The 15,885-nt window shown below is 34.3% G+C and overlaps 1 protein-coding gene across 1 annotated transcript in view; it reads left to right on the top strand.

The window, feature by feature from the left end:
- The window catches only part of DOCK2 (dedicator of cytokinesis 2), a 308,188-nt gene that overhangs the window by 257,101 nt on the left and 35,202 nt on the right, over window positions 1-15,885 (top strand). The window contains exons 34-41 of the mRNA XM_039353200.1: window positions 214-299; window positions 2,870-3,026; window positions 4,836-4,876; window positions 6,336-6,426; window positions 8,485-8,604; window positions 10,864-10,953; window positions 13,072-13,176; window positions 14,150-14,291. Coding sequence (XP_039209134.1) covers window positions 214-299; window positions 2,870-3,026; window positions 4,836-4,876; window positions 6,336-6,426; window positions 8,485-8,604; window positions 10,864-10,953; window positions 13,072-13,176; window positions 14,150-14,291 — 832 coding nt within the window. The remainder of the gene's footprint in view (window positions 1-213; window positions 300-2,869; window positions 3,027-4,835; window positions 4,877-6,335; window positions 6,427-8,484; window positions 8,605-10,863; window positions 10,954-13,071; window positions 13,177-14,149; window positions 14,292-15,885) is intronic.

Below are 15,885 nucleotides of genomic sequence, written 5' to 3'. Positions count from 1 at the left end.
TGAAATCATACATTCCTTTTAATGTCATTACAACCCTAATGCTAATTTGAGAAATATTCCTTTTTTAAAAAAACACACACACTTACGTGACTTTTATGTGCTACACTTGGGAGATGTACATTTGAGAATCATAAAAGCTATCAATTTTATAGGAATGAGTTCCAAAAAGAATTTGTGCTCTGCTTAATGATTTTGCTTTCTTCTTCTAAACAGTTTGAAAATGAAATAATTTTAAAATTGGATCATGAGGTAGAAGGAGGTCGTGGAGATGAACAATATCTGCATTTGTTTGAGGCAATGTAAGTACAACAATGGAATATGTCCTTCAAATGTTTTATATTTTAAATTGGATATTTGTTTAAAATGTGTTTAAACTACTAAGATAAATGGATGGATGGATGGATGGGTGGGTGGATGGGTGGGTGGATGGGTGGGTGGATGGATGGACGGACAGACAGACATGATGGATGGAGCTACATACATTTTCAATCTTCAACTACTCTAATATTTCTATAGCCCACCAGGATTTATTAATCACATCTTATATATACTTTATATCCATAAAATGACCTAAATTTCCTTTAGAAATAATGACATAATATTTCTCCTCTAGCACTGCATCATTTATCCATAATCAAACAGTAGCAAAAATAACATTTGCCTGTGCTTTGCACACATAGAGATATTAAAAGAGAGCAGATAATGAAAAAAGTATACACCTGTAAAATTACAAACATATGCAAATCCAATGTTCTTCCAGATATCAACTTTCCAGAAGGAAAGTGACAGAAAACTCATCACAGAAATAAAACCCTGTCTCTATAGGTGGATTGCATCTCACTTTCTGGTTTAGTGTAATAAATCCTGTGCTTGCTACTGACTGTATCCAAAAGGCTGTCAGCTACTACCACCGAGACTAATTCAACTTTTGCCCTGAACAAAAATGAGAATGTGAGACAAGCTTTCCTTGAAGAAACCAAAGATATATCTCTTCCTGTTTCCCTTTGTATACCAATGGAAAGCCCACCTGCAAAACATATTGACATTAATGCCTGTATTTCCTAACAACTGGTGGTCAGAGATAGGTCACTTCCAATTCTGGAGATAATATATAGCTATCATTAATTGTAGTCATGGATACTCATCCTCCATGAAAATTGTTTCTTTCTCTTCGAAAGCCACTCAAATATATAGTCTTTACTGTGCAGTCTCACAGCTGCAAATTCCTTTATTTTAAATTGTGTGCTATGTAAAGATTATCTTACCTTTTTTTCCGAATCTCTCACAATTCAGCTAAATCATCCAGATTTAGAGACTGATCAATGGATAAGATGCTATTAAACAAACAATTGTGACTGGCTTTTGTTTTTAGAATAAATTGAATTTAGGTGAAACCAAAACAGTAAAAGCTTCATCAGACCCAGCAATTCCATCTGTGCAGCATTTGGGATTATATTAGAAAAGTATTAGTAAAATCTTTTCTTCTTTCCAATAAATAATATTTTGGAGGGCAACATTTTGATCTCAGAGGTACATTTTGGCAGGGAAAAAAATATTTGTTTTCTAACTATGATTAGTTGAGTGAGTATTTCCATATCAGCAATTTCAACTCCTAAAACTTGAATGCAGACAAAGTTATCTCTGTATGTTACTTTTTAATTCATAATACTAACAAGTATTAAAAAATACTTTCAATTTAATGCTCATACTACACACCCCTTGGCAAGACAAAAAGCTTTTATCCAAATCTATCAATCAACCAGCAGAATTAAAAACTGTTCCAGTTTTATCATGTATCTTCCATCATACAGTAGATCTGCTTGGGAAAATTAAAATATTTTCTAAAACAGATTTGGGATGTTTTTGAAGGGAAAGGTATTTTGTATAAATGGTTGGCTTTTTAATGTAACATTAAATATAACACAAATGGATTAAATCCAAGAGTATTAAACTCACATAACAACTGTTAGTTATCACATTGAAATGTACTAATGTTTATTTTTTTCCCCTAAACAATGGAACTGATGTTTGAAAACTACCCTGAGTACTAAAACCTACAATGTTCAAATGAAAGGAGGAATTAATACGGAATTAAACACAAGCCTCCACAGTGGGAGAGTTCTTTTGAGAGGCAGAAATTTTAGACAAGACATTAAATGGATCTGCGGAAAAATATTGCTTTGGAATGTATAAAACGATGATCATCTGCACTTTCAAAATTAGAGAGGGGCCTAGAAAATGCCACTGAAAGCATTGCAGTATTTCACCTTGACACTCCTCAGTGCTGTTCAATTGAATTGTTACATGAGATGGCAGAATCTAATGAAATTCAACACATTATAGATTCTCATCTATATTTTTATATCTGATAACTAACAGCCAGAGTGAATAATTGGTGGAAGCACTCCTGTTTTTTCCCCAAACATCCCAGAAGTAGAGTGCTTTTTGAAGAGAGAACATTTTGTAACATAGATGAAAAGTGTTAGGATCATGCAGCAGTATGAATTCAAATGAGAAGGTATAATTCTGAATACCTGTTGTACCTGTTACAACATCTGACAGATCTTGGTCTTACATGACTGCAGATCTAGGCAGCAGCATGTGTGATTGAAAGAGATGCCAACAGGTATAAAATAAGTATATCAACATATATTCTGATCCCCCTTTTTATTCCTTGGATCAGATCACTGTGTTGCCTTAAATAGTACCTTGTTGGTGTTTAAACAGATATTCAAAACAACAAATATTCAAAACAACCAAAAATTATGAAGTACGCATGCACTATTCTGCCTTGCTTTTTCCTTCATTCGATCACAAATTTGTAGTAACATTTTAGGCAAATGCTCATTGTTTTCTTTTACATTTTCAGACTCACTGAGTGCTCTTCAAGCTTTCCTAAGATTGCCAAGTCAGTTGAAATGTTTGTAAGCCTAATAAAAGGTCTTTTGGAAAAACTACTGGATTATCGTGCTGTAATGAATGATGAAAGCAAGGACAATCGTATGAGTTGCACTGTGAATTTGTTGGTATGTAGTACCTTAAAGATTTGCATAAAGTTCTAAAGTTTTTAATTTGGAGCAGTTTACAAAGTCTATAAGCCCATACTGCAGGGGTGTTCAACCTTGGCAACTTTAAGACTTTAATTCCCAGAATTCCCCAGCCAGCCAGTATTTTCCAAGGTTGGCCACCCCTGCCTTTCTGTATTGTAAAGCTGGACAATAGTAGCAACTATTATATGATATTATTATAGATAGTTTTATAGCAGGAAAGTGGAAACTGCAACCCACCATGTTTTCATTTATTTGGGAGGGAAACTCCAACAATGTAATCCAATTTTTATAATTTAAACTAGAAACAGAGATGTAACATTTGACATCATGCTATGGGTGTTTGGATGTATTCTCTTGTGTCACTTTTATTTTCTGGATTGCTGTTTTTAATGCTGTTTTCTGCCTGATGTTGGAGGCAGAATTTCAAGTGGACAGGCATGTAAATTGAATTAATTAAGTAATGAAATATACTTGGCACTTTTTGAATGTTCAGATTGATCTCACTAATTTTATTAACTTGCAACAGTTTTATAAGATTTGTGAAAATGATTGTCCTTATATTGTGGTTGAAAGGGAAGGCAGGATACCTGAGTGACTACATGAATGAGCTAAGTATTTCATGAGTAATGTACATCACAACTCACTGTTTATATACTTAGACCAGGGGTATCAAACTGCCGGCCCGTGAATCAGACGTGTCACGTGGAAGCTGTGCCCACCCCATTGCCAGCAATGGCAAAACTGTCCCGATATGTTGCGCAACGTCATATGATGTCACAAGTTTGTCTGACTTAGACCATCCTACATCTCCAGGGCCACAATAATCCTTATTTAATGCACATTCCTAAGAGAAATTGAGTTCCTCCAAGTCATTCTTTCATTCTCAGATGATCAAGATCTTCTCCACCATCTTTTCTGTTGCCAGGTAGAATATGTAATCCAGGCAGTCCTCAACTTGCCACAGTTCATTTAGTGACTATTCAAAGATACAACAACACTAAAAAAGTGACTTAGGACTATTTTTCATACTTACAACTATTGCAATATCCTCATGATCACGTGATCAAAATTCAGATGCTTGGCAACTAACTCATATTTATAATGGTTGCCATGTCCCAAGGTCATGTGATTCTCTTTTGTGACCTTGTGGCAGGCAAAGTCAATGAGGAAGCCAGAGACACATAATAGCCATGTTACTAACTTAACAACTGCAGTGATTCACTTTACAACTGCGGGAAGAAAGGTCGTAAAAATGGGGCAAAACTCACTTAACAAATGTGTCACTTAATGACAGAAATTTTGGGCTCAGTTATGCTCATAAGTCAAGGACTACCTGTATATGGTTTTAAGTGGAGAAGGGAGTAAAAGTCAGACACAGCCTGCTCAATATATTCTTGCTATATCAAGAAAAAGATTAAAGTTTTATCTCTTTTTTCACAAACAAAAACATTTTATTAAACTTGCTGTGATGAAAACCATTTTTTGCATTCATGCAAAACAGAGTATTTTTTAAAATCCTCATGACTGCTGTCAGTAATTTGCTGCTCTACCATGTGACTTTGATGATCATGAATTCTATCCACGCTGGTTTCAGTGGGCAGTAATGTATAAATAATGCATATTTATGTTAACATTAATTGAAAGCTTTGAGATTTTAAAAATGAAACAAAACAAAATTACTCCCTGAATAAGAAATTGTGCATATTTGAAGAATATTGTAAAAAGAATCATCCCAGTCATGTTTGAACACAGGACTAATCAAATTTTATTCATTTTTCCTCCCAGAATTTCTACAAGGAAATTAATCGTGAAGAAATGTATATAAGGTATAGTACTTGCTCTGTTGATTACGCTTATCACTGAAAAGATCAGTGTTGGGTTTTGGGGTTTTTTTGCATAATCTTCAGGATTGCACATGGAATTATAGTACATTATTATTCCAGAAATTTTGTTTTATGTTCTACAAAGGCTCAACACATATTTTTGTCAAAGTTGCTCATATACTTTAGTTTTGGGAGGAAAGCATGTAATTTAAATAAGGAGAATCTTAATTTAAAATTGGCAGATAAAGGACATATTGGCTATGATGAATTGAATAAAATCTATCATACATTTTGCAACAATTGTAGTCTTTCTTTTGGAATCAGATGAGAAATCAAATCTCTCTTTGTAGAAACAATATTTTTTAGCTTGTTCAGTTGAATGAGATTCTATGACAGGAGTTGTTTTTCTGGTCGATATAAAGCTATTCAGATAGAGAGATAGGGAATGAGAAATAAAAGCCTTTGCAGCAAAAAGCCTTTAAGTGAGCTGTATAAAATCACAGACTGAGATCAGCATCTTTGATTTATGTAACAAGTACAAATTTGACTTTCCAATTTTCAATTTATATTCAACATCTTTTGAACAAGTATATTAGAAGAGGCAGGTATGTTAAGCTGGATAGTAGTTAGAGTGAGACATCTTCAGAATGTCTTGTTGATCCAAATGAACCATAGTTTTATTTTTTATTTTTATTTACTTTCTTGTGCAATAATAATAAAAAATAAAAATCTTATGAATAAAAGCTGTATTCTAAATTTGTCTTTCTTTAAGATATTAGCTCTTAATAAACATGTTTTTGTATCTATGACATTTGTCTGTCTCAGTTATATACACATTCACATTTTCAGTTACATAATATATAATATTCTTATTCTATTATTTACTATACTATTTAATACAAATTATATGTATAAATATATTAGAGAATATATATTATATTTTATATAATTTTCATATCTTATCTTTTAATTGGGCAGCTATCAGGATATGGACAGTGCTGTACAGTGTGTGTGTGTGTGTGTGTGGGTGTGTGCATGTGTGTGTTTGTGTGTGTACCTTTTTTTCAGCTGGGAAAAATAAAACTTCAGCCCTTATATATGCAGAAGTCTTTTTCTCATTAGACAGCTTATAAAGTGCTACGATTTGAAAACCCCAGAATGTAAATCCTCTCTTATGAGGGAGGACAATGCATTTTTAACTTGACAATATAATCATGTTTTCAAACTTAACTTCAAAATCACAGAAACTGGAAGTATAATGACTGAATCAACCAAATGTGGAACATGGTTAATTCATGTGACTGATACTTCAATGCCTTATTACAGAGTCATATTTAAATTTTGGTATTGGTTCTCGTCATTCTAGTAGGGTAGAGTAGTAGAGATAGATCCATATTTTATGAATTTAAAATAATGCTGATATTAAAGACCTCTCTCTCTCTTTTGCTGCATCTATTAACAGGTATCTGTATAAACTTCGGGATCTTCATTTAGATTCTGAGAACTACACTGAAGCTGCATATACCCTTCTGCTGCATGCGTCACTTCTGAAGGTAAGTTGCTTATTTGCAGTTGAGGTCAAGTACTGGAAAGTCAAGAGTTGGAGGAAATTGTCTTTACACCAAATTGTGTTGCAGGAAATAATAAGTGATTGTATAGTTATGTATGTATTGATGGAATAGGGTGAACCTAGATTTGAACTAGTCTCCTACATGCAAATAATGAACTCCCTTTCACAACCGGTATCTATGCTATTATAAAGAGAAAAGTAGGAGGAAATCCGAATAAATCACACAAGTGCTTTCGTACACTGAGTCCCTAATCCAATCAAAACAGCATTTTGACATTTGGAGCAATAAACAATAAGTGAAAGTTCTTCAGGTGTTCCTAGGAGGAGAGAAATGAGGAGCAGGGGAAGAGGAATGCAACGGAGAAACCTCAGAACAGACCTAGCTGACTAGTTGGATACTGAACAGGGGCAATCACTCTTCAGTGATAAATTACACATATTTTCTAAGTAATAGATAAAAAAATCATAGTCCAGTCCAGAGGTAGAATTTAATAAATCATGTCAGTATTTTAATTATAATTTTGAGGTGTGTTGAATACTATATGGCCATATTTTTTTAAATCTTTGGGACAGTTAAGTAGGGATGAGCTTTCAGACAGAATGGCAAGGTCTAGATTTCTATTGTCTGATGTTTCTGGCATCTTCAGAAGATGAGTGAGCTGCTTTGTAGAGTACCACTCAATATCTCCCAAGCAGGAAGACTTGGCCTTACTGAGAAATTGTGGTGAGTTTATGAAAGAGTATGAAGTTCATTTTTCTCAAAACTTAGTTTAATCTGCCCTCTGAGAACCTGCTGCTTCATTAACTCTTCAAATTAACATTCACATTTCTGTGCATATAAAGCTACTGACATTTTCAAACTTTTACCTGCAAACGTGGCATCGGTGCATTTGTTAAACCATTAAATGCTTTTAAGAGGAAAGGAAGGGAAAATCAGTTGTTCTACGCTGTTATGGATATATTGGCTCTCTGTATGTGTGTATTTTAAAGCCTCTTATTTTCTTTGGTATTACCAAGTGACCTTGACTCGGGATTTCAATTTCAATTCCATGTTATTCTGGGGAAGTTACAGAGCTGAAAGAAGTTGGAGAGATGCCAGGATTTAAACTCAGCAGGCACTTTTCCCAGGAATAAAGTCTTCTTTCTGGGAGTAGAAGGCAGAGGGATCTTTCTTAGCAAATAAAGCAACAAAATGGATCAAGAAAAGTAAAGTGGTGACCTGGAAGTAGGGTTGAGACACTTTTATAGAAGAGAGAGTGTATAAGATTTGCACATTAAGTCAATCTTTTTTATGATACAAAATGGATTTTTGAGCACAGCATTAAGTAAGGAAAAAAACAAGACACCTTTGTGAGAATTGGATAGCCAGCATAACTGAGTTTTGAACACAATTATTCTTTCCTTAAATTGAATTTAAGGTCCAAAAGTTTCTATACTGAGATGGAGATGAAAATTACAATCTTCAGGCAAAAAGCAGGGCAATTTCTAATTTGGCATCTATGACATATAGAAAGCTCTAACTGTTCACTTGATGCATGACCAAAGTTTTTGAAGTCAGATTTGATAGCACCAATGGAAATAACTTTTAGTCCCGTGTATTTCAGGAGTCAAGGTATTATTTTTTTTAAAAAAAAACAACTCTTACATTTTGTAGCATTTGGAAAATGACAAAATGACAAAATGAAAATCAGACTGCTGCATATCAATGCAATCTGTGTGATATTTTGGTGGGTTTTATTTGTAAGTTTGGACAAAGAGCGATATGTCAAGAAATGAATGCATGTATGTGTATTTAAAGAGAAGAGTCTTAATGAGACAACTGTTTATACAGGTTCAAAAATAGAACTGCTATGCTTGGATCTAACTAAGGATAAATAAATGCCAGAAAGAAAAAGTCTAAAAAGTTATCTTGCATATTTATACAGTATTGTCACTGATTTGTACTACATGCATATTGAACCCAATTATGGCACCAATCTTTGATAACCTTTTAAAAAAAGCTAAAAACTTACAAATTTATTATGAGTATGTTTCTTCACAGTGGTCTGACGAACACTGTACTCCTCAAGTCATGCAAACAGAATTTCAAAGTTCACAAACACACCGTCATCTGAAAGAGCACCTATATGAGATGATAATAGAATATTTTGACAAAGGAAAGGTAATTTTATCTTCCTAATTCCTGCTGAGTAGTTTTGTGCCATGGGTTATAATGTCATTTCATCATCCAAAGCAGTAATGCCTAATATTGAGAAAAATATGTGTTCAGTAAATTACCGGGTGGTTGTGATCCTCATTATACTGCAGCATAGAATTTATGGAAGAATATTATTGTTATGCTATCTGTGACATTATTAAAATATTGCTATGAATCAGGCAATGCAGAAATTACATGGTGTAATGTGTTTTGGTCTTGTTTATTTTATTTTGTAAGAAGAAAGGCATGCAAGGTTTCAGATTAGGTTGAAATCATCAAAATAACTTAATAGATGTTTTTAGAAAATATTTGTATTTCCCAGGTAGGCACTAGCACTTAGTAGCAACTTCGGTTTGGTACTGCTGTTGTCATATCCATTTAACTTTAGAAGCATTGCAAAAGGACTTGTGGTTCGTGAAAGGTTGCCTCTAGAATATTTATAATATATTTGTGACATGAAGCCAAATTATAATTTGAATGATTAGCCTGCGATGAACAGAAGCACAACCTTTGTAGATATTACATGAGAGAAAAAGCATCATACTTGACTTAGAACAGGGTAAGGGGGCCTCTGTCTGCTTATTACTTGGATGGATAACATCTAGTCAATGTGGTGGGATTCAGCCAGTTCGCACTATTTGGCAGAACCGGTAGCTATTTTTTTGTTGCCCAGGCCCAGAAATGACTTCTGGAAGCAGCATCCACATAGAGAACCAGTTGTTCACATATTTGAATCCCACCACTGAGTAAATCCCATATCTGGGAGCTAGACTGGTGGCTGAAAAAAAACGCTCCAGAAGACAACATCAAATCATTTCCTCTGTTGCCAAAAACACACACACTGACATCTCTGTGAGATTACCAAAGTTAAGCTGAACTTGAAAAAGATTTTAGATTAACAACCTTGTACAGGTAGTCCTTGACTTACAATAAAATTCATTTAGTGACCATTTAAAGTTACAACAGCACTGAAAAAAGTGAGTTATGACTGTATTTCAAACTTACAACTGTTGCAGCATCCCTAAGGTCAGTGATCAAAATGCAGACCCTTGGCAGCTGACTCATATTTATGACAGTTGCAGTGTCCCAGGTTCATGTGATCATCTTTTGCGACCTTCTGACAAGTAAAATCAGTGGGAAAGCCCCAATTCACTTAACAACCATGTCACTAACTTAACAATTCCAGTGATTCACTTAACAACTAGGGCAAGAAAGGTTGTAAAATGGGGCAAAATGGGGAAGCCCAATTCACTTAACAACTGTATCAGTTACTTAAAAACTGCAATGATTCACTTAACAATTAGGGCAAGAAAGACTATAAAATGGGGCAGAATCCACTTGTTTTCCTTAGCAACAGAAATTTGGGGCTCGGTTGTGGTTCTAAACCAGGGGTGTCAAACTGCCAGCCTGCGGGCTGGATGCATCACAAGGAAACCGCGCCCACCCCATTGCTGGCAATGGGGGAAAAGTTCCGATACGTCACGCGATGTCACATGACATTGCGAGTTTGACATATCTGTTCTAAGCCAAAGACTACCTGTATAAAGTTAATGTAAATTAGTAGAGAGCTGGTTCATTGAACTTCATTGAGAATGCAAGTATCTGAGACAGTTACATTTCAATATATTTATATAAAATATGAGATGCATGGGTAAATTACTTACGTATTAAAATTAACAGCAAAGGTTGATTTATCCCTATATAGACATCTGCAAAACTGTGTAAATATCACAAAGTAGGGCTGTGCAAAATACGCAGAAGAAGCACTTCACAATTCACACTGGTATAAGCAAAGCACCCCTAACAGAGTTTAAGTGACAGTACAGGTCTTATAAAAAGCACCATTGTTTTCAGGCTTTCAGGAGAACTGCTTTCTTCTCAGCAATATGCTTTACATAGTCTTTTCTCAAAGTTTGTCTGGGCATATCTTCTCAAAGAGGTGTGAATGAAATATATTGAGGTTCTTCAATGTTCTTTCAGAAACCTAATATTATTGCAAAAATAAATCACAAGGCCTTAAATATATTCCCTCAGCATATATATTTCTGGTTACACAAATATTATTCTTCTGGAGTTCTAATGTAATATTTCAAAGCATATTGCATAATGAATAAAGATTGTCTGAGAGAGACAGGGGCAGACATTTAACCTGATAAATAAAGAATTCAATAAGCTTTTCTAAAGCTATGCAATTATATATCTAAATTTCCTGTTATGTTGCAGATGTGGGAAGAAGCAATAGGCTTGTGCAAAGAACTAGCAGAACAATATGAAATGGAAATTTTTGATTATGAACTTCTAAGCCAAAACTTGGTAAGAATGGAATTCTACAAAAATATTATGGATTTTTAGTTGTCTGTAGTTTCAAATTTATTTCTGAAACCTTTCTGTAATCCATGTCTAGGTTTTTTTATAAGTGGATATAATCTGGTCAAGAACAAGTTTTTGTTAAGGCTAGAAATCAGGAAGCTATGACTTCTACTGTTGTCTTTGACATAAAATCAGCTAGATGACTTTGGGCCAGTCACTGTCTCTCAGCCCTAAGAAGGAGGCAATGGCAAATTACTTCTGAAATTTAGCCAAGAAAACTGCAGGGACCATTCCAGTCAATCACAAGTAGTCAAATGTTGGCTCAAAGCACATATCTATATATCCAGTTTATCATTATTTCAGACAAATGAGTAAAAAAAAATTAAAATATTGAAGGTAAGTAAATCCAAATCAATAAAATAGATATTTTTGCCTTCTTTGCCTTGGCAAAAAAAAAATGATGTTCTGTAAGTTATAGGTTTGTATATTATGGCTCTGAGCTAAGAACTCAACATACAGTTGAGAAACTTAATGTCTCCAGAAGATCTGCTTTCCCACACTGTAAAGGACTGTAGGGGAAATAAATTGAAACTACATTCAGGCAAGAAATGTCAGGAGATACTCTGGAATGGGCTTTTACTCCCCTTTAAGGAACAAACTTGCAGTTTGGGATCTTCTGTTGTAGATAGCCTCATAGCAGCAGTGGAATCACTTATAATCAGTGTCAGTTGATAAGTGAGGCGCATACCTACTTGCTGTTTGAGACGTATGCTTGAGTAATTTGAAAGCTAGATTACTGCAATCGTTCATGGAATAGCCTAGAAGACAGTCCAGAAATTGCAGCTGGCCCAGCTGTAATTGCTTTCCAACCTAATTCAAAGATACTCACAATGATGTATGAAACCTTATAAACCATAGGCCCAAGATACTTACAGCATTACTACTCTCATCTCATATTTTTAATTCATCAACAGGATTACAGCTTTGGAAGTGAGAAGCTCAAAATATATTTATTTTCCAAGCTCATTTATTTTATTGTTTTTATAGATTGTTTTTACAGAATTCTGTAAGTTGCCCAGAACTACTAAGGGACTTGATTTTCTAAATACAATAAAAATGTCCAAAATTAGAACCATTGAATTGAGGTGGGAACTGTTTCATAATGAGTTGAAGTTCGTGCTGTTTTTCAAAAGAACAAGGAATGCTAATTCTATAAACTCCTTTATCATTTTGAAACATAAATGTAAATAAAAATGATTTTACCTCATGAAATAAAAATCAGTGTATTTCATTTTAAATTAAAGTTCCCATTCATTTTATAGACTTTTAAAATAGACTTTAGACTTGCACATTGTACTGACTTTTAAATTCACTGACATTTGCAAAATACAACATTGCCTCTATGTCCTTGATGGCCACTTTAGACAATTATTTCCTATGTTTAGCTTTATATCAAGCTATAGAACTTAGCACTGCAATTTGAAATTGGTCAAAGGATCATCACTTTGTATAAGATTCACACCATAAACTTTACCAAGTAGACCTTGCAATTGTCTACACAATAATTGTAATCCCATTTCAGTTATTTTAGCCTGACTGTGATACCTCATTCTCTCATTTGCAACTCTAGCCCAATGACACTAAATTGTTGCAAATTATATAATTTAAGATTTAATTGACATTTGAGGTGACACAGAATTATTTGTAAAACTGAGGTTTTGCTGTAGTAATTAATTTACAAATATTAATGAAAATGAGAAAAATCAGAATTACATATTTTAAATTATGGAAAAGTAATGAATTAAGGAGAATGTATGTGTCCCAAAATAATCTCAGAGGATCCAATCTAGGTCAGTCACCAGGACCAGAGGTTCAATCTTCCAAGCTTTTGGACTCATGCCAGTGTCCATCCTCAGGGAACTTCTCTTTCATGTAGATTTTGGAGAGAGAGAGAGAAGTTCCCAGGGGATGGGTTCCAGAATGAGTCTGAATGCCTGGAAGATTAAACCTCTGCTCCCAGAGACTGACCCAGATTGGATCCTATGGAAAGATAACCTTAGTGTCAGGAATTGATTGTAATACAATCCCAGAAAGACCTGTTACATCTCTTTTTCCTTTCAGATTCAGCAAGCCAAATTCTATGAAAACATCATGAAAATTCTGAGACCTAAACCAGATTACTTTGCGGTTGGATATTATGGCCAGGGTTTCCCCACATTCCTAAGGGTAAATTATCTACTCTGAATACTTTGTCTTTAACAAATTTCAAATTTGTAGTAGCCTTATAGAATGCCAATATTCTACTCATGGAAATGGAGTTATTCACAAATGGGGGCATTTGTCTTCATGAGGTTCTGCCAAGAAAAGAATTTCTGTCTTGCAGCTACCTAAAATGCCATTTGTAACAATATGGAGTGTCACGTTTTCAGAAAGGAGTTTTATTTATTGTGGAGGGTTTTTCCCTCTTGCTTTCAAGGTTAGAAGAAGGTTTATAGTGAGGGTAATGGAGTGATAAGGGAGCATTTAGGATTCTTACAAGACAGTCATAATTAAAGGATGGTTTATAGCTGAAGATAATTTAATGAACAATAAAACCAACAATACGAATAGCCAAGACAATGAAGCAGGAAATCTAATGAATTTTATATCTGGTGTATATTCATTTCTAATTGACAGCTCACAGGTGAAATTTCATTTGAAAGGCTCTCACATTTAGGTATCTTGACTATTCTCAGAAGTATTCTTATTGTTGGTAATTTTTACAATCTGGCAAAATAATCTTATACTTTTCTTTTCTTCGTCTCCAATATGCTTTTAAAGGAACAATAATAAGCAAAGAATTCAAGAATCAGTTTCCCTATAGAACTATATTAGATACCTTCTAGCAATCAACCAGGGTCAAGAAAATGTATTGAGGGACTAGTGGCAATTATATCACATTTTGGTCTTGTTGTTATTTTAGAAAAACAGCTTCCTCTCTTTTACTCCTCAGGAGGGACGTAACAGACGATTTAGTTGGGTATTATGGTCTTGATGTATTGAATTTCATATTTAATCCATCTTTCCAGCTTTTAAGAAGAACAGAATAAAAACATTATGATGTTATGTTATGTTTAACAATGATTTATTTTTCCTGGCAAGTTCACAACCAGGTTTGTAATCACATAGAGTGTTTATCCTTTTTTTAAAAAAAAAACAGAATAAAATATTCATTTACCGAGGCAAGGAATATGAGCGGAGGGAAGACTTTCAAGCACAACTGATGAGCCATTTCCCAAATGCTGAAAAAATGAATACTACTGCACCCCCTGAAGACAAACTGAAGAATGCTGCTGTTCAATGTATCCTTAAGCAGGGGATTTTAGTAAATAAACAAAAGCAATTTGAAGTAAAAACACTTATTCAAAATTTATGGGGAATATGAAAAATTCCTCTGATTTAAGCCACTTCACATGTTTACCTTTTAATTTATATATTGTTTTGCAAAATGAGTAGAACAAATGTATGATTCTGTTTCACAAGTTTGTCAAGAAAACAAGGCTTTGTGATGCTCTCGGTAATCATAAATTAACCTCTATGAAATATATAGGACCTTCTGCTTTGTTTGTGGGACCTTCTAAGTATATTTTCTTCTGGAACATACCGGTAAAAAGGCTGTATTAGCATTCTTACTTTTTTTTAGTCCTCGACCTATGCAGACAATTGAGCCCCAAATTTCTGTTGTTAAGTGAAATGTTTGTGAAGTGAGTTTTGCCCTATTTTTACGACTTTTCTTGTCACCGTTGTTAAGTGAATCATCGTGGTTGTTAAATCAGAGTTGTTAAGTGAATATGGCTTCCCCGTTGAATTTGGTTGACAGAAGGTCACAAAAAAGTGATCATATCACCGTGGCATACTGTATTGCAACAGTCATAAATACGAACCAGTTGTCAAGCATCTAAATTTTGATCACGTGACCATGGGGAACACTGCAACGGTTGTGTGAAAAATGGTGATCATCAGTCACTTTTTTCAATGCCATTTGAACAGTCAGTAAATGAACTGTTGTAAGCTGAGGATTACCTGTAGAGTTCTCCATTTCAAATGGCCACCAGGGCATACGTCCTACCTGTTTTCTTTATAGTTCCTTGCCTATTAAAATACTTGAGTTAGCCAACACTATAAAAATAATGCTTTCATAATATCCTAAAGAAAGTTGTGGATATCTGTATCCTGTATCATGATAGAGAAGCTTAAGCAGTGAAATACCTATTCAATCAAACTTCCCAAGAAATCAAAACTTCAAAGAAGTGCATTATTCTTAAAATAACCTCCAGAAATGAAAAAGACCTCTAGTTACATTCTAAAATCATCAAGGCCATCTTGCTAAACAACTTTAAATCATTAAGTAGCCAACTCCTCAGAGTCCTGGTTTGATCATACTGGCAGCTTTTATCCCAGAATTCACAGATAAGCCTGCCTGTATCAAATATCTGTATCAAATATCTATTTTTAAACAGCACTATGTATGGGTGATATTGAAGCTTTTCTCCCTTTATGTTGGAATGTTCAAGTTCACCTAAACATAATCTTGAATGCTCAGCAGATACAGAAAAATTGCCACGAAAGTATGATTTATACTGCTCAGGGTTTTTTTTTTTTAATTAGAAACACCGCTTGTTGGATTTGATTTTGTTGAAAACAATAGAAATCAATAAAAAATATTTTTCTGCATCTCTGAAAAGAGCAACCTATCATTTTAGTGAGGACATTAAAACATATAGTATGACATTTGAAGCAGTAAATTCCCTTTCTCTTTTTTACATGCAGATACTAAATACTGTCTAAATGCAAATGTTAACAAACACACTCTATGTCTCTGAATGTGTATTCTGCTTCAGAAGGAGGCAAATAAATCCACATCAGCAACACATCATCAAATTATTCATCATCACG

This window comes from Crotalus tigris, unplaced genomic scaffold (genome assembly GCF_016545835.1).
Source record: "Crotalus tigris isolate CLP2741 ecotype Arizona unplaced genomic scaffold, ASM1654583v1 scf7180000017568.12009008, whole genome shotgun sequence".
In the NCBI taxonomy this organism is placed as follows: domain Eukaryota; kingdom Metazoa; phylum Chordata; class Lepidosauria; order Squamata; family Viperidae; genus Crotalus; species Crotalus tigris.
Note: the sequence above shows the minus strand (reverse complement) of the source record. Positions and strands in the feature narration are given on the sequence as shown.